General features: G+C 41.1%; 1 protein-coding gene across 1 annotated transcript in view; it reads right to left on the bottom strand.

The window, feature by feature from the left end:
• Window positions 1–8,041: 8,041 nt before the first annotated feature.
• The window catches only part of CRB1 (crumbs cell polarity complex component 1), a 50,470-nt gene continuing 38,237 nt past the window's right edge, over window positions 8,042–20,274 (bottom strand). Inside the window, 10 exon segments of the mRNA XM_074316680.1 lie at window positions 8,042–8,233; window positions 8,235–8,298; window positions 11,053–11,178; window positions 13,590–13,949; window positions 13,951–14,096; window positions 14,098–14,155; window positions 14,157–14,496; window positions 15,627–15,654; window positions 15,656–15,794; window positions 17,279–17,836. Of these exon segments, the coding sequence (XP_074172781.1) occupies window positions 8,042–8,233; window positions 8,235–8,298; window positions 11,053–11,178; window positions 13,590–13,949; window positions 13,951–14,096; window positions 14,098–14,155; window positions 14,157–14,496; window positions 15,627–15,654; window positions 15,656–15,794; window positions 17,279–17,836 (2,011 nt within the window).

Here is a 20,274-nt window from a genome sequence, read left to right as displayed (position 1 = left end):
TTCATTCCTTCCTTCATGAAATTCTGCGCATCTGCTCTGCTGGGCACGGTCACCAGCCGTGGCTCACAGGAGGAAGCCCTAAGACTAAGGCTTGTGTAGGGTCACCTGTGGGCCAAGGTGCACGCACCCCACAGCCTGGAGGCTTGTACAGCAGCCTCTGAGCCGATACCCTTGGAGAAGGCCCGCGACCTCTCTCTGACTGTGTGCTTGTCAGTAAGTCGGGACAATGATATTACCTAAATGTGGGGGCTTTTGTGAACTGTACATAAGACATCATGTGTGACGACCTCAGCCTGGCTGAGCGTGAGCTCTCCACAGACACTAACCGTCATTAGCGTGCTTGTCAGCACATGTATGACGGAGGCGTGTTGAGGGCGGTGTGGGCACCTGCAGAGGCCTCATACTGACTGGGTGAGGGAGAAGGGCACGGGAGGCTTCATGGGCAAGTTTTCAGAACATGTGTTTGACCAGCAACGAAGAATAAAATGACGATTTAAGGCCCAAATAGCAACGAGCAATGTAGCCTTTAAAATGTCTTGTTTTTTCTTTTTTCTTTTTTTTTTTTTAATACTTACAACAGTGGTCGGCTCTTACTGACTTTAGAGGCGATAGATTGAAAGGACATGGGTTTTAACAATTCAACCATCCTTGAGAGTAAGTTACACTCTGCTCCCAGTCACTAATATTTTGAGGGGCCCAGCTCACTCTGATAGAATGTAATGCTTTTCTAAAAGTAAAGAGGGGTTTGATGTACCCTGGAGGGCTGCTCCCCGAGTGTCCTGTGCGTCCATAGGATCATGTACAGGTGACAGGCAGCTTGTTTTCGTATGGATCGAAGCGTCCTCCGGGATTGGTTCAGGAAAGAGCCAATTTCTACCAAATTCCACTGCAACGTGAATGATAGAGTTTCTGTGCATTGGGGTCTTGGATGGCAATGGTCCCCAAACACAGTGTGGGGCTCACTTCTCCTTAGACACTATCGTCACCAAAGTCCTTACGAATGACCAATCCTTGCCTTTTCAATCTGCGAATTTGGTCAGGAAAACACGTTAACTTTCTGTACTGAATATAGTGGTACCTCAGTTTCCCTTTATAATATAGTTTTACTGACACCCACAGGCAAGGCACTGAGCCAAGCTTGGTGAGCAATGGTGAGAAATGGATAAATCAAAGAAATATTAGGGAAAGTGGGTGGAAGTAATAAATGTTCAAAGCTATGTGTAGAACTAAATTAAACCCAGCTAGACAATGAACTAATCCCAAATGTACTTTCCAAATGACCAAGTACAATTCACTGTAAATGGCCTATTTATTTTTGGATGAGCTACATTTAACTTATGTGATTATATGCTTTAACTTATTTGCTTCCTTCTTGTATACAATTAGTCTCCAATAGATTTCTGTAGTTTACATGAATAATCCGTGATTCAGTAATTTCAATTGTGAGAAACAGATAATAGCCATGGTTTATGTCTTTTAGAAAGAATTCTTTTTATTTTTTATGAAGGTTCAGATATTAAGTTCCCTACAGTGTACTTTGTTTTCTACATGTCATTCCATTTGCTCCCACAAAAATGATCCACAATGGATTCAATGAGTTGTAGCCTCATTTCCTAAAAGTATCAGTCACTCAGGAAGAAAATCCATATTCTATAAAAATCTATACACTCCATTCTTCTCCAGAATTTCAAAAAATGGGAGAAATTAAATTCATGTCATGTTAAACTAGACAACAGCATGACATTCAATTGCATGCTAGCAGTTTTCAGTTTGGTTGACCACAACTCTATCTTTACTAGCAGGGACTGACGCCAAAAGTGCTTTTGAGTAAAAAAAACAAACAAAAAAAAGACACCAGGGAAATAACTCAAGGAAATTGTAATGAACAAAATGCAAGCAACTTCTTGGTTTGCTTTGAGTCATTTGGTCAACGCATTGGTTTGTTCCTAATTTCTGAAATGATCTGTGATAGACTTCAACTTCATTTGGAAGAGAAGGAAGTGTGTCAAGTGACACACAAAGAATTCTCCAGGGGGCGGGGCTGGTAACTAGGATTTATCTCAGTTTGCCCAGTTTAGGCTGTTGTCCCAGCATAACTACTTACAGTGCTCCCTTCACTCTCAAAATATTGCCATTGGACAATAAATAATATGGTCATTCTTCTCATAACCGACATACGTCATTATAGGCACATTTCAAATATCCTCCTGATTTACAAAATTGGAGAAGCTCTGTGGGTGGAGGCAAACATGGAAGTCACCCAGTTGTCTCACCCAAGTTCTTTATCCTCTGTGTATATCGTAGTCGCTCAACCATGCTCGGCTCAGAGCCTTGCCTAGAGCAGAACTTCAATAAATGGTCAGAGAAATGGATAAATAAATTAATTTAAATACCAGTTTCCACTAAATCCAATCTTGTAGCAAGGCAATGATCACTTCAGGGAGATTTTGAAAGATGATGAGATTAAGTTGACAGGTACCGTGTTTCCCCCAAAATAAGACCTACTCGGACAATCAGCTCTAATGTGTCTTTTGGAGCAAAACTTAATATAAGATCCGGTATTACATTACATTACATTATAAAAGACCCAGTCTTATATTATAGTAAAATAAGACCAGGTCTTATATTAATTTTTGCTCCAAAAGATGCATTAGAGCTGATTGTCTGGCTAGGTCTTATTTTTGGGGAAATAGGACAACTACAAAGCTGTTTGATTTGATTAACTAGTCAAGTCAGTGACAAACTCCGCCTTGGTTATTTCTCACAGTTGTCTGTGGGTCAGCCAAATTCAGAAACACCTGCAACCCAGGAGCCCCCCTCCCCCCCCATTGCTTGTTTCCCTTCTATTTTAGACACAAGAGGAAAAGGGTTCTGAAGGTGAAAGTCTACGTTACGTGATTTCTGTGAAGCCGGTGGCAATGACCTCACATTAAAAAAATGAAGAGCATTAATTATACTCGGTGAAGCAGAATTCTTAATAATATGTGAAACGATGAAAGGAAAACAGATTTGTGAACTGATTCAGACCTGATTTCAGGGACTGCATCACATTTGAAAACTGTTTCTTATGTCAGTGCTATATTTACTCCTCCCTGAATGCTAATTAGTGGAAACTCAGTGATAAGTGACAGCGCTTTTTAAAACTGTGATTTAAAGAGACTGTCATTCTGGGTGCCTCTTTCCTGAAGGGAAAATTGAGAGAAGACAGAGTTTGCCACGCGGAGGATGATTCCTGTGCCACTGGACAGTGCCCTGTCCTTCACAGGGGCCTGAAGATGTGGGCCGCTGGGTGTCAGCCCTGCCATCAGCCTCTGGAATTCAGAGCGACCCTCAGAAACAATTATGACTCTGTCATTCACAAATGACTCCACATCTTTGCTGCGTTTACTTTTATTTTATGCTTTACTCTCTCGGTTTAATGAACTCCATACGTTTATGAGTATGAAGGCGAGTTCCCCATCACCTGCTAGACTCACTATGTCTCAAAGAACGCTTCCCACCCTGGGATTCTGAAACTTTCTGAACAGACTAGTCAGGCCATCTGGTAATCAACACGTATGTTCAGACTCTTCATTTAGCCGAAGAGTAACTTTGTTAGTAGACGTGTCTGCCCGCTTCTCCAATCCCCTATGTTCTGTGACCCTCGTCACCTCCCTTGATGTCATCTCTGCAGTGTCACCTCCTTGTAGAGATGTGGCAACCAACCATAGGCATCAAAGTTTCAGGGCAGAATTGGAAGAGTTCCTGTTTGGTTTTCCAAACCATTCTTGATGATGGCTAGCATTTACATTTTACAATGCAATATATTTCTGACATCATTATTTGACCATAAAATTTAAGAAAGAAAAGCACCACTCATAGAAACTTTCTCAACTGCTCCATTCTTTTATGTATTTATTTTTTAATGGCAATTGCCTTGATTCAATTGCAGACCTTGCCTGGAACTGACTGGAGTGAGGCCGACCTGAAGATTTGCTCAGGAAAGCGTGGGTCTGCGTGTGAAGCAGTGACAAGCATCTAGGTCCAGCCCGTCCTTGCTCTGGGAGATGAAGACGCCTCTCAGAGGGTAAGTGGGCCAGAGGTGATGGTGTTCGGCTTTCAGTTTCGAAGGCAGCAGCATAATACATTATTGTATGTAAAAATACATTGTTAAGGAAATTACTCCTTCTCAAAAGCTTCTTCCCTATAACATGGCCCAATGTGTTACTAAAAACACCCAGAGGTGTCCTTTCCAATCCTCACTTTCTCCAACTATCAGGTGAGCTTGGTCAGTTATCCAGCCTTCCGGGTCACATTTTCCTCAGCTTACAAATGCAAATGTCATTTACAAACCTAGCCTACAATTCTGCTATCATGGTAGCAGAGGCAATGATCTCAAGAATTTCTATAGATACAGGGTACATTAGTGGTGCTTCTTCATTTAATCATAGATGCTTAAGGGCGTCACGTCCATGCATCTCTCAATCCGTGACAAACATTTTTTTCAATACTCATGACATATGATGACGTAGAGTCCATCTGAATGTTTTCATGGGCAGTTCACCTAGGTGCAAATTAGTGCATTACATTATTAAATAGTTCTAATGTTCACTTGTTTTCCTTTCTGCTGACTTGACATCTTTGTCTTATGTCTGCTCTCTGTATTAACATAGAACAAATCTACTTTTTCATTTTTGTGATAACCCTGCAAACATGGGAAGGCAGTTTCGTGCTTTCCTTAAGTCTTCTCTGTCTAGAGAAAACAATCATCCCCTTATCGTCGTATTGTCTCCACAACACCTTTCTCTAGGCCCCGGGAGCCATCGATGTTGTCCTTGGAATGTGGTGCCCAGAAGTAAAATCTGCTTGGCAGGTGCTTGGTTCCACCCTGGCACTGACCCAGGAACTGTCCTGTTCACTTACATCCTCTGTGAGACCCTCACCTCATGGTGAGTCAGCCCCATCTAATTTATCATTGTATTCCCAGTACCTAGTAAGGGGCAGGGCACATAGTAGGGATTCATTTAGCATTTGCAGAATAAATAAGAAAAAGTGAAGTACAAAAGTAAAATAGTCCATATTAGTAATAATTTTGGTAGTTGAAAAACAGGTTTCTTTCCTTCACTGGTTTCCTACCTAAATCACTAAACTCAAATTTTATGTATCACCATTTCCAGAAAAATCTCCATTTTAATTCTGCAAACTTAAAGTTGAATAACTTTTATTTAAAAACCTAGAAATGGCAAAAGAATCTTTAAACACAATTTAGTGGAGAATTTAGAAGGTGAGAGATTCAGGTGGCCCTCAGGTTGACAAAGTCATGTATTTAAAAAATGGTTTATCACAGCCCCTGGCCCAGAGTACGATCTCAGTAGTGTCAATGGAATTTGTCTCTATGCTGCCAAAGCACTCAATTCCCCAAATCTCTGTATTTTCTCTACTGTCCTAGTCTATAAAAACCACTCTCTAGGTATATTTGCACAGGGAAGAGACACAGCCAATAACAGAGACATAGTTTAGTTCACATGTTAAATCTTAAAAATAGACAAAATGATTTTTTAAATTCAACTAAATACGGGATATGTTTTAGAAGCTCGGTCTAGAGGCGTTTGTGTGAATTTCTGTCATTTAGGTAGATGGCCCTTCTTGGGGTCAGGTTGAAGTATGGCTAGCTTAGGCTGAGGCAATGTAAACCTCAGGAAGAACACGTAGGCACAGCGTCAATTCTAGAATGCCATCTAGAGGAATGTTTGCCAGAGAGGGAAAGGGCAGGGGGCTTGCACCTTGGTGGCCACAGGTGTTTACTTGTAGTGTCACATCTGGGGAGAGGGCACAATTCAGGAAGATGACCACTGGTGCTTCTGAGTTCATGATGTGATGTGTGTGTGTGTGTGTGTGTGTGTGTGTGTGTGTGAGAGAGAGAGAGAGAGAGAGAGAGAGAGAGAATGGCTGGCTTGCAGATGTCTTACCATGCAAGACAGTCAGGGCAAATGAAGACAGTTATCAGAGGATGAGAAGTCTACAGATACAGAAACAAAGTTTTTATTTTTCTGTGCAAATGTGTAAAAGCCATAGTCACACACAATGCAGTTGGAAATACAGAAGAATAAAGACAAAGGGACAGCATTTTTGTTTTGAGCCAGACATTTGGAAAACAGAAAAGCAATCGACCATGACAGTGACAACAGAGGCATCAGCACTTTACAGAGAAAGAGACTGTGAGTGACTCTTCTATGTCCTAGGAAGGGAACATACCACATGTGGAATGGCCTGTGAATGTATAATTACAGGTATGTCCAAAAGGGAGTCACTGTGGAAACTCTACATGTGCTCTTTGGCTAGAGTCCAGTTTGCGCCTACTTTAAATATTTGAGAATGCACATGTTGGTGGGAAGGTTTTCCCCACGTCTCTGTCACAAAATCTGACTGTGGAACAGCACATCTGAGATCGCAGTATGGCACATGCTGCCAGAGTGTGAGGCAAGTGGGGGAATGTAAAGGAAAGACGCCAAAATTAGTCGCTCCCAGTTGGAAATGACTGCCAGGATGCCACAGGATATGAATCCACTGCATAAAATCATCTAGTACTCTTGGAAAGTAAAATGGAATATATTTCCTTTGCTTTTATAGGACACTATTTTGTCCTTTGGGTTTGAATGTTATCTTTAGGTTTGCCTTGGTCATTTCCAAAGAAAAACAACTTTGTTAAAAACAGTTGGGACTAAATGAGGATTGGATATCACCCAATAAATAAATTACTCTCACATTTTCAAACCACGACAGATCCTAAGGATATAAACACATTTACAAAATGATATTTGGCAGGCTATTGTTATTGGAGTTGCTTTCTAAAATAATTTAGAGGAACAAATTATTTTCCCTTCAAATGAACAGAAATAATGTCTTCTTTAGAAGGCTATATCCATACAACGATATTTAGCATAAATGATAACATGCCCGTGGAAGCAATAGAAATATGAGCAAATAAAGTTACTTTCTAGTTATTATTTTATATATACTCCTAAAGCTATGCAAGAGTTTATTAATTTTTGCATTTTTTATTTGTAGATCCATCATTTCAGGTATTTATTTATTTAAAAATTTTATAATGCCAAATATATTTCGATTATAATAGAGTTGCTTTTTTTCAGAAAGATAGTTCAAGAGGATAAATTTACTTGCAAATTTTAGAAAAATATGCCTCCAAGAAATTCATGTTTTATAATGTATCTCTTGGTGTGTCCATATACAGTAGCACTTATTTGTATCAACTATGCATTGAGAAGCAATTGAATTTAGTCCATTTGATGGAAATGTCAATAAGCTCATAAATTTATAAGCAATTAACATAAGTTATTCTTTTTGTATGGAAAGTATTACAGGAAAAAAACGGAAAAAGGGTTTATCAGGCATTTTATGGGAGGAGAGAAGGTTTTATGAGATCACAAATTATACTGATGAGGCGTAATTTGAGTATTGATACCAATTATATCAGAAAATTATCTTTTGCACTTTTAGAGACTTCATTTCACGTCATTCCCTGCTTTCTCTTTATGTATTTTTTTAACTTACTAGAGAACTGGCAACATTTCCTATGAAAGGCTATGTATTAAAAAATGGGTGGATATATGAACAGTTTAATCTGTAATTTTCAAATTGTCATGAGATGAATAAATGGGAATCAAAGAACATGAATGACTTAGAATTAAGGTGAATAAGGGCAACTCACATTATAAACAACGCAGGGAAATGGAGTGGGGAGAAAATGGTTTCTTATTGCAATGGTCATTCTAACATGGAAGTGTGAAGTACGATAGTAACTTTCTACAAAATGCAGTCAGTAATGAGATGTTTCTGTTATAGTAAGAAAAACATTTAAAACTAGAATAGGTAAATATTGGATATACTTATAAAGTCTTTGTGATATGCTTAAAATCGTCCTTGAATTTATTATAGTTTTCAAGCTTTTGTTTTTTGTTCTTTTTTTTTTAGAGGTCTGAAATGAGTGAAGGCCTATCCTGAAATTCAATGGCTTTTAGGTTTGGGGATGTTCCAATGGAAGTTAAAAAGCTTCCTGCTGGCCCCACTCTACCACTGGCCCATCGTTCAGATGCAGAATGAGGTAAGAGAGAAGCCGGAAGAGGTTCTGGCAGAGGCTGAGAGAGACAGGGGAAGACAGGCCGCTTAGGTCTGCCTCACAGTACTCACTGATGCCGGGAATTTCACCAACGCACTGGAATCCATCGAGCAGGTAGGTCCTTGCACAGGCCGCTGTTGAAGGATGGATCCGAGACACACTCATCAATGTCCCTTTCACACGCTGAAAATAAACAGAAACAGTGGAAACCCCACTCCCTGTTGAATAGATTGGCTGTGAAATGGGGCAAGAAAAAAGTGGCCTCATTTACCCAGAATGATTTAAGTGTAACGTACCAATACCCATACAATTTATATATGCTTAATGGGGGAGATATTCCTTAAAATAACTTTAATGAATGTTGGTTTTAACGGAAATAATTTGCACGCACGCGTGCACACACATGGGAAAACAGGTGTAAATATGTAGAAGCCAAGAGAAAACTGAGCCATGAAGAAACCAGTTTCTCCCCCAACAGCTCAGTTTTTGGGGGGCACACAGGAGCCATGAGAGTGAGGCTGTGTTCTGCCACCCCGGAGTCTGGAGAGCTAACTTACCCTCAGGCTGTCAGGATTTGGATCCATTGGTGCCTTAAGCTAAGGGAAAACTCATTGAAAACAGAAAAGAAATATATATATATATATATATGGTCTATTCTGAGACAGATTGGTTTATTATTTTCCTTCAGACTCCCATTTTTTAACAGAAAACAAAAGTAGATAATTAGAAGGTTTCACTTGCTCACAAATCTGGTTTGTAGCTAAGCATCATTTGTAATGTTCAGGTAAAATGGCTTCCAAAGCTAAATTTTCAAAACAAGTGGTATAAATTCTAAGGCGATTTGAAAGTTTCCTCTTGCTTCTACAGAGCGGCTTACAATGTTGAAGTTTTATGTAAACATTTTTTTATGCCCCACCCCCCAAAAGGTAAGCCTTGCTTGCTGGGTCACTGCCTACTCACTAGGCCCAAAATGGCAGGGGCCGAGGTGGTGGGTGGGGCAGGGCTAACCCCAGGTATAAAAGAAGAAGAGATTTTTTCCCAGAAAAACAGTTGTTTAGCTTGTTGGATACTGAGTGTAGCGGAGACATTTTGTTTTCCTTTTCTGGCTTGGGCTTCTGGGCTGGAAGGAGATTTCTCTGATTAGATCTGAGCAAAATGTGACAACTGCAAGGGGCTTGAGAAGCACTCTCTGTGCTGGGGGCCCAGAGTGTTCAGACCATCCATCATTCACAACTTGCCAGGATGACACCATGAAGTTATAGGTTTAACAAGACAGAAGCGAAGGCAGTTTGTCAGAGGACAGCTTTTCAATATTTGTGGACCTTATGGAAGTCACATGGCTCTGGGTCTTGGGTGAGGACCCAGCATTCTCTAGTCTTCCTGTAGCTCCTCTTTCCCCATTTCTTATCCACATCTTTTTGAACTAAACAGTGCACACACATAGACACATTCATCAGAAACATTTTGGAGCTTTCATTAGAGGTTAATTAACAGATGAAAATTTGAAATAAATAAATCCATTAGCATGCAGTAAATTAACTAATGATGATGGTTAAGGACTTTGAAAGCAGAGTCTACTGACTGTGTATTCACTACTTTAGAGAAATTTATCCAGATGGAAAGACTCCTGGAGGAGCAAGGAAAACTCTGAGCTTCGTTTTTCTCCAGAGTTTCAAATCAATAATTTTTTAATGACAGATATATGTTTCTTTTAACAAATAAATGTTGGGGGAAAGGGAAGTGTTTATTGTAAATAGGGACAATGTGTGAGTGGCAGAGAGAAATAATACAAGGCTTTAGATGTGTTGTGTGCACTGTGCCATTAAGCAGAAATGGAGACCGAGGTAGGAAGTCACCAGCACGTAAATACGGAGGTGTCTGAAATTTAGGACAAGGAAATATTTGCAATATTTTGTTGATATATGGAACTGAAAGGACACTGAATGGTCCTGGGTTAATAATTGGCCGCGTGATGAAAACTGGTGCCGTGGAAAGAGCACATGACTACAGATACATCCTTCTGTGCATACACTTGATTGGACTGTCCAGGCCACTTCGAGACGACCACAGGAAGTAAGGACTAGACTCGACATTGAATGTTAAAGGGTAAAATGCAGGTGTATGGATATCCTAGATTTCCTGCTGTTCTGTAAAAATGGCCAAAGAGCTGCACCTCTGATACCGAAAGAATCTGGTAAAACAGAATATTCAAATTAATCCACACTGTCACACAGTACAAATACACCCATTATTTTATTAACTACCCTTTCAGGATAAATTAATTCAGGCCCAATCTCTCTGTGAAATGTGTTTGACTTTAATTTCTCTAATTTGTTCACTGTAGGAAGTTTGATCAGAGATCCGTATATCTGACTGTGATGGTATATGAGATGGAAGAGCACTTTCCCATTTTCTTTCCATTGTTCCAAGCAAAGATTGATTCATGCATGTAGCTAGCATGTCCAGTAGATGGTCAGAGTCTCTGAAGGCAGTGCCGCCTGACTGCAGCATACATCTGGACTCACATCGGACCTGTCACTTGACCTCTCAGCCTCAGGTTACACAAATGCAAAACGGAAATAATGACAAGTGAAGATAACAAGTGTAGCATGCATGGTATGCTGTTCAAAAAATGGTTAGGCATTGATCATCCATTTACATAGTATCTATGTCATATAGAGACCCGGTCTGTACTCATTTTGGGGACATTGCTCCCTAAAAGCTACGGAGTATGCAGCCTTTCGACCCTTGACCTCACCTTCAGCCTGATAAATGCATCTCAAATTTGCCTGCGTTTTTAGCAGGTCACAGATTGTCTGAAGGCACGGACAACTCCTTATCAACAATGACTGCATTTGGTGAAGAATTGTTGAAGGCTTTCTTTGGGAAACGTAGAATCACATGGAACTCTCTTGTAAAGCTCTAATGAGATTCACCATTCCCCAGTGAAGCCTGGCCGGCACATGCATTGGAGTTCACCCTGGAACTGGGCGCAGTCTCCTCTGTTGTAACAAGTGAGATTTGTCTTATTCCAACAAACTGTTGGGGGTAATCTGGTGTCTCTGAAAAGATAAAAATAACAGCCACAGCTGTTCATCTTGTTCCTCTCATTCAAGAACACTTTTTGAGAAAGTTCATAGATATGGTCAGTGCCAAACTAATTAAGCGCTCAGGCTGGCTGAACTACAGATGCTAATTGTGCTGCCTTATGCAAGAGTCACTTTCTCAGTAAAGCGCTAGAGGGCGCTGTGACAAAGCATGGCTGTATATCTTCCATCTCTGCATAGTTTTCATTGGTGAGATAAGATCTACACCATAGGTGACAGTAAAGTCAGGGTTGAAAGACGTGTACTGGAGCTAGATGGTTGCTTCTTTGCTGATAAACCAACACGGACTGCAGGAAGACTGCATATCTTTTAAAGGCCAGGAGGGCAAGGACAGAGCTCTGGCACCCAAACACTCATGTGATTTCTCTGTTGGCTTTGGATCTGAACTCCGGTTGCCTTGCCAACGCTTGCTAACAATTTATAGCTTTGTAGCATGCCAGCTAAATGCTGTCTAGGAGGCTTGTGTGCAGCACTCAGTGGTAACTACTTGTGAATTCAGACCATGGCTCTTTTGTATAACAACAAAGCTGTATATGTTAAAGGATCCTTAAAAACTGCAAGGCAGAGCACATTGTTAGAAGCTAAGCAGAACTTTATTGCAAGAGAAACCCAGTGGTCTGAAGGGACTGATTAAAAAGGTTTGAAGGGTGGTGCCCAGGTCCTTTGATCCACTGTGCATGTGCATGGTATCTGATGCCTAATTAATATTCAGGAAATAGAAGATGAATTGAATTTTGTCCTGTTGTGTGTGCTACAGCTAATATGGAGAAATTAGCCTACATGATGGTGAGTGTGTCTTTTCTCATAAGAGCTAATCAATTCCACTTTAAAAAGAAAATATGAGGACTTTTCAAAAGAGCCAAAAAAAAGTTAACTATTTTGAAAGAGGTCAATTACCAATACAAATATGAAGCTTTGTATACATCTTATGTTTAAGAGGCAAATTTTGAATCTCGTTAGAAGATATTTTTGAGAGCTTTAATCTTTGAGAACTTGACTTTGATGAATTAGTCAGAAAAAAATACTGGAGAAGTAGTGACTGGGGTGTATATGTTTATTTTACTTATCCAAAGTCACAGTGGCAATACTATTAATTTTGATCCTGAATGTCTTTTGCTTTTAGACAGGTAGTTTACCAGTTGGCAAATGAGTTGGTTAACTCGTGAGCAGTGACATCTTGCTGGAATGTCAACACTTAGACCCTAACACGTACCTTGTCTTCACATGCTCTGAACAGCAATAAATGTTATGGAGATAATACATCTTCTCATAGCTATGGCTGCATGTTACGTCTGCCAGGAGATTCATCAAATCAAGGTACAACCTCTGAATCAGTGTAATGTCTACAAGTTGCCAACGACTCCAGGTGTTCTGTCCAAAATATGAGTATATTATTACTTGTTAATAATACCCTCTCACCTCCCATAATGACTCAATTGTTTAGTGAATTTAAAAGCAGCACAAGTTATAAGAATTCAATAATGAATTCTACTTATGTGGAAATATTGAAGTAATGTGACTTAATAAGAAAATATTCATTTTTATTTCTGTTTATATAACATGAAATGGAGGTGATTACTTCTTCTGTAGTTTGAGAAAAAATACTGCTTCTGCTGTTTTAGAAAAAATGTTGTGGAATACTTTGAAATGGGCGATAATACAATAATTAGATATTTATGGCATAAATATATACTATATATATAATTATATACCTATTATATCTATTACATTTATTCATATATAGATAATATATATTGAATAAATGTATAGATATAATAGGTATATAATAGATATAATAGGTATATACATATATATTATACATATATATTATATATATATGATAAGATTGTCCTCTGAGCCGGTTTTTCTATCTTGTTCCCTCATTAATTAATGAGTTCGATAAAACCATCAAAACATGTTTATTTATTTGTCTGAGAGTTACGATTTCTCTTTGAAATGATACTTTACCAGTCTTTTCAGGGTTTTACAATATTTACCTACCTGAAATAACCCAGGGCACTGTTTTAGGGATAGGAGTCATGCTTCCTCCAACAATACTAACATTCAGCGTTTGCATTTATCATCTATTTGTTTCCTGAGGCCTCAGGCTGTCAGACTCTGGGGCTGTAGGTCCTGAGACATACTCTAATGAAGGCGACTAAGAAAACATTTTGCTTAAAATCTGGTCAAAACACCGCCAACTTCCTTCTAGAACATTCCAGCAGGTGGGATCCTGTCTGTACGTGACCAATGTGAGTCCTGTTCAGCATGGCCTATATGTTACCTGAGGAGACAGCTTTCCAGTTTGGCAAGGAGAATGCTGAGCTTAGCTCTAAAACCAACCTTTATACGCACGTTATGCTCACCTGCAAAATTTTCCTGTGAAATTTCCAAAACAGAGGCAAGAATAGCCCCTGGTGTCACTGATGCAGGTGGCCCCATTTGCACACTGGTGACTTTGGCAATTGTCTATACCCACGTCACCGTTGACACCAGTGTGCCCAGGCTCGCACCTGCAGTGTTAGGCGGCAGCTCTGTCAGAGAAGTTGCCATGGTTATAGAGGTTTGAAAAGCATTCGTCAACATTGAGTTCGCCATGTGGCCCTGCCCATCCCATGGGACAGGAGCAGTGATAAAAGCTGTAGATGTTTTCACAGTTTCCTCCATGCGGACAGGGGTTGGAGTTACAGGCATCTAACTGCAAAGAGCCAGGAACTCCGGAATTCAGAGATTTTGAAAAACTGCTCTTCCTGAGGTTTGTTCATGAAACCATGAACATTTTCAATGTAAGAGAGAGAAATGCCACCGGTTTCTATTGTGCTCACACACCCTGGCAGGCCCCGCATGTTGTCAGCTGCTCAGTCACCCATGTGGAATGTCTGTCTTCTTCATCCAGAAGCCGAGGCTTCCAGTGGCCACTGCACTGGTCAGAAGGGGTTTGGTTGTGCACTTCCATCTGCCACGTGGAGGCCCGGGCCAGTGGGTCTGCCATGGAAAGAGTCACATGGTGCCACATGCCCTCATCCACTGACTGCATACTTGTCAGACTCAGCTTATGGAAACTGTTGCCGCTTTGCAGTTGGAATAACAATCTGGAATCTCGAATGCTAATGTTAAGAACCTCAGGCTCCTTCTCTGCGTACAGTATGGTCACGTTAGCATCCCGCGTCCTGACACCGAAGGTGATGATATTGGTGAGTTCTCTGCTGGTTTTCCTATTGCTCCTGAATAATGTCGCACTGCTTTGTCCATTAAAAATGGCATTAGCAGCACCTACCGTGTTTCCCCGAAAATAACACCTAACAGGAAATAAGCCCTAGCATGATTTTTCAGGATGACATCCCCTGAACATAAGCCCAAATGCATCTTTTGGAGCAAAAATTAATATAAGCCCCGGTCTTATTTTCAGGAAAACATGGTAAGAGAGAGAGCAGTGCCAAGTGGCACCATCATTACTAAAGTCTGCAGTACTTTAGTAATACGAGCAGCCATCGTGTCACTGCCAAAATGCACTGAGTGCTGTGGGCTGGGCAATCTGCTCATTGCCTTTATGTGATTTCTGATACAGAAGTCCCAGATGCAGGCTTAGTGTTATCACCATCATCCCCATTTTATAAAGGAAATGGAGACTCCAGTAGTTAAGTAATTTTCTCTGGTCGTGTGGCTAACAGATAATCAAGCCAGAATGCCAGACCTAGATGGTCCGGTATCAAAACCCATCCCATACATTTCTTCTCCATCAATATCCGAATACACGCCCCTGTTGATTTTGCATTTGCTCCTACAAATAAAGCACTGATTATCCATTTCAGACATAAAGAAACTGAGCACGGAGAAATCACACATGGAGCTATGGTGACACAGTAAATTGACAGTGGACCTGGTTTCTGATGAAGCTGACCAGTAGGCAGTTAAAAGTCAGTTGTACTCATGTGTGCATGCACACACACACACACACACACACACACACACACTTTCTCTACCTATAAAGCAAATATTTCATCCTTATTCTACAGAGGAAGCTGCAGACTACGGAGGGTGTGTGAGCTGCTGGTGCCCAGAGCTAACAAATGGCAGTGTGCTAACCCTTACTCTGTCTTTCCAATTAGGAGAAAAGAAAAGCCAAAGACCAGCTGGTTAATCCTTTTCTCAGAAATTGGCTTTAAATGATCAAGGATCAGGGTTCGGTGGTGCTATGACCTCCATCTCTCCCCAGAAACCCATGAGGCCCAGCTGGGCTATTAAACTACCCCCATTCGGTGTATGTTCCTGCTCACGTCAGAGGAAACAGCCACAGGGTTCTTTCCTGAACCGGTTTTATCTGTATTCTTCCTCTGGGTTGCCTCCTGGAACAACAGATGCCCAGCTTCATTGGATGGATGATAAGCTTGAACTCCACCTGCGTTCAAATCCTTGAGGCACCAACTGGCACTTGGGCCGTGGGAGCACAAGGTCTGGGCTCACAGCACTGCACTTCCTCTCAGGTGTTCCCAGCTGTGTTCCCAGGGCAGGAGCAAGACACGTTACCCCACAGGGAGTGGCAAATACCTCCGTTGTGACACAGCCTGGACGGAGCAGAAAAGGAACCAAAGGCATTGAAAAGCCGGTAGCGAAGTGTGGAAACAGTGAAGGAAAGCCCGGTGTCTCTGATGTTTAGAAGCTAATTTCCTAGGTATTGACAGTTTGAAGTGTGTATATCTACAGGTTAACAAATAGAATAAAACTGCTACCGTTGGCAACTTTTTTTTTTTAAGAGAAAGGGGTAGAGAGAGAACTAGAAGTAGATATGCAGTGAGAGAGAAAGAGAAAATGGACAAAATTGATCTCCGACAGCACAAGGGGATTATGAAAGGTTTACTAGTATTCTCCGTAATTTACAAATTACCAGACACTTTCAGTTACACTCATGACCATCTGAAGTAGAGATTTTTACTTCTGTTTTCCCCAATGAGGAAACTGCGGGCCATCTTGTTGCCCCGAAAAGCTACCAGAAAGTCACGTAGTGAAGCTTGGTACCTACTTCCTGCGGGTCCCAGTACAGCAACCGCCATCAGCCCTCCTCGGCTGTTCTGCCTCTGAATCAGACGTAATATTATTATTTCAGTTCTCACAAGGTTTCTCACAAAGTATCCCAAATGAAAGTGTTTAAAAAGGAATTCTGGCGAGCTCAGACTATATTTATCTGGGTTCCACCATTAGTGTGATTTAGGCTAGTTATATAACCTTTCTAACCTTCAGTTTCCTGATCTGTGAGTGATGGAAATGGGGACAGTTACCATGCCTCGTGCAGCAGCCCTTTAATAGAATGAAATGAATAGATGCCTGTGGAACAGTGCCTGGCACCCTGGCCACACACCTATATAATGTTCTATCTGTGTAATGATCCGTCTTTGTAGATTTAAAATCAAGCCCAGTGCATGGCAGGACAGTCAGAGCTCCATAAATGTCCCACAGGTATAAATGTATTTCCTTCTTTTCCTTTCAAAGGTCATGCAGAGCCAACAAATGGAAGTATTTAAGTAGCTTTTCAGAGAGCATACAAAATATATACGGTAAAGCGTGGGCTCTGAGAAATTCTGTTTCAGAGAATTTCAAATCCAACTACCAGAAGGAAGTTACCTCCCAGATTTCTTTCTTTCTTGTTGACTTACTAGAAGTTCAAAACAATGGTAGCTGGGCGCTTAATATAAAGTTACCGGTATCTTCCAACACAGAGTTGATTCTGTTAAAACTCTGAGCTACCACTAATAAATGTGGAGTTAACATGCAATTATTCTTAAATTAATTGGGTTATTATGGGTGTAGGACAAGCGTGTCAGTGGTGTTATCTAAGTTGATTAAATAGACCATGATGCCAGTAGGGCCAAGCCCATGTTTTTACGGCGCAATATAAATCCCACCGTCTTGCTGGGAAAATATTGATGAAGGATAAAAAGATGGCTGGAGTGCCAACAGCGTCATCTTCACATACAGAGAAGGTGATCGTAAATTATCTATTTACTAAAATAAATCTCTGCCATCCACTACGGACACAGCTGGGATGAGTAATCCTACTTCGCACATGTCGTCTCCAGAATAGCCTTGGGTCACATTGACAGGAATTGGATGGTGGGATGCAGTGCTCGTTGAGTTTGGGAAGAAGTCCAGGTTTTGGTTGTTTAATCGTATATCTTGGATACAGCCTTTGAAGAATCCACCGTAAACGTCAGTCTTTTGCCTGTCAGGCAGGCCACCAATGTAGAGGACATTGCCTCTTTGGATTTTCCATGTACCGGTAGGAGCAGAAATCAATCCTAGGGTTTGTGAAGACTGGTACAGTTCAGTTTTATCCAGCTTGATTTTCAAAGCTATGAAGTGGACTTTTCCATCGCTAAGGACAAAGTTTGCCTCTAATTTGGAAGAAGATGGACTGAGCCTCGCCAGCCTGCCACACTCTAGGCAGACGCGGAGGTTCTGGGTGCTGTTTCCCAAAGCTGGAAATAAGCCTGACGGCCGACATGTTCACACAAACAGGGAGAGGGTGATGTTCTCTCCATAACTCTTGTAAAGGTGAAAAACAGCATATCCAGCAGAGTCATCTTGGCCAAATCTGCCTGCCACATACTCTTCAATGTCAAAACAGAAGAGGAGATACAAAGAAGAAACACATCTTCAGATTCACAGGTAAGAAGGGACAGAAGATGAAATATAGACCCATATATAGACATACATATTTTTTAAAGTTCAGAAAGGCTTATTCAATAGAATGAAAATTTGGCCTGATTTTCTATATGTCTGAGTTTACTTTATTCTGCAAATAGCTACATTTTGGTTTCTAGTTTCTAGTTGAGGCTCACTGATCATAAAAGAGAAAGAGGAGCTCTCTGCACTGATAAACTTGGGGACCTCTCGTTGACGGCCCTAAAACGTGGGACTTAGGGTGGATTATCAGTTACTACGGCAGTCCAACTTGGTCGAAGAAATTTGGTGGTGGGTGAGAGCTCTTCCTGCAACATCCGTAAACACACTGTTTAGGCAGCGCCCTTCTTTGCTATTTGGGAGCATGCTCAAGCAAATGTCATTAAACCTAGTTATTCCTTACAAAATACAGAAATTGGAAATTATGTACAAAGCCTCTTTTGAGACGGTACTCCTAATAATAATGAGAGGCAAGGCAGTTGAACAACTGGAGAGGAGGAGCCTTCCTTCTGTGGGTCTGGTGGGGAAAAGGAGAGGCATGGGGTCGGAGAACTAGGGTGCAGCTGGGTACTGCACTCGCCCAGCATTCCCTGTGGTCAGAGAAATGAGGAATGCCATGTTATTGATGTGTGTCACCTCAAGAAAACTCTTGAGAAGTATAGAAACAAACTCTGACCTTCAAGGGCATGGATGATAGAGTAAGAAAAGAGTTCTTACACTCCTACAGCTTATGTTCCAGTTGATGAAGGATAGACCAGGCGCAGGTAAAGAAGTATTCCAGGTGGTGATAGGTTCTTTGGTATAAAATGAGTCACATAGAGAAAAGGAATAGGGAAAGCTGGGGGTAGGAGTGGAGTTGTAATCTTAAATGGAGTCATCAGGGAAGGACTCTGAGGCGGTAATATTTGAGCAAAACCCCAAAGAAGGTGGAGCTACTGTAGAAATTCAAGAGAGAAATGGTGGTGGCTTGGATCAGTGGTGATGGTGAAGATGGTGAGAAGTGCTCAGATTTTGCAACCTAGAAATTACTGATGAACCTGACAAAAGCATTGTCTTAAAGAGATTGCTGTCTTCAAGTTTTCACTCTGAAATCATAACCAGAAACAAGAGCACATTGCATCATGTTTAAATGTCATCATGGTCCAACTGAAGTTTGGGCAAATGGAAGACATATTTTAGTTCAGCTGAACTACAGTAAAACTTGCTTAAGCAACTATGTGTACAGGAGGGCTTCCTGCACAAAAGGCGCCATTTTCAAAACTCTGACTTGATTGTTTAGAGGAACACTGCATTCTGAGTCTTCATTTGGAGGCCACCTGCTCCAGGGAGCTTTCAGAGTGCACTGTGAGATACAATAACCCACTTGAAGAGGACAGCATCGCTGAGTACACGGCAGCACTTTTACTTGAGATAAAACGCTTCAGAAGAGAATGCAGCTTGTGAAGCTGCTGAGGTGTGAGAATATGCACAGAATCACCAACGTCAGGGCTGGAGGGGGTCCCTGCCGGTCATCCTTGAAAGCGTCACTCTGCAGAGCCCTATTAAAATACAGGCAGAACACAGAGCTGTCTGCATTTTTCTCAGGAGCTCAGCTCTCCAGCAATCCCATTTGTTTTCAGAAATCACAAGCAAGTAGTTAGAGTGGTGATTTGCTACGTGATTTGAAGAGACACCTGAAGCCACAGACTTGGCTGTGGACATGGGATGATTGTCGGGGGCAGGGATGATTGTCATCCGAGTTACTGATATGTCATGAAGAGGGAGGACAAATATTATTAAGCATAACTTGGACATGTTTTAATGGTCGATGAACTACAAGATGAAATTTATGAGAAATAAATGAGAGCCGTTCAGATCTAAATGTACGAGTACCTCATTGGTTTAGGCAGAAGAAACAGGGCATTAGCCACATGAGTGAGAACAACTCAGAGTGAGCCAGCCAATCACGGAGTGTGGCTGTTGAAAGGTCAGCGTAACATTAGGCTGAAAAATAGAAGAACATTATCTAGGATGACGGCAGTTACAGTCCTGTGTCACTCTGCGTCCTCAGGCACATCTAGGAACCAGGTCAGCAAATTTATTCCAAAGTGAGCAAGCAGAGAGGAAGTGTCTGCAAACTACATCATGGAAAACATTAGCAGAAACTGGGCATGTGTAGCAGGATTGTAGTGATGGCTTGGATGGTACTTTTATTTAAATATGTAAGTGTTCTCAAGAAGGGATATGAGGTTTATATTAGCATGTCTTCAAGTGTTACAATGCTGCCAATGAATGAAAGCTATAGGTAATCATATTTTACGTCAGTATGAGGAAACAACTGTTGGAGAATTCCTGACAAGATGGAGTGAGTGAGTTCTCCATTCCTGAAGGTGT

The sequence above is a fragment of the Rhinolophus sinicus genome, linkage group LG12 (assembly GCF_036562045.2).
Source record: "Rhinolophus sinicus isolate RSC01 linkage group LG12, ASM3656204v1, whole genome shotgun sequence".
Taxonomy (NCBI): Eukaryota; Metazoa; Chordata; class Mammalia; order Chiroptera; family Rhinolophidae; genus Rhinolophus; species Rhinolophus sinicus.
This window is presented reverse-complemented; position numbering and strand designations above follow the sequence as displayed.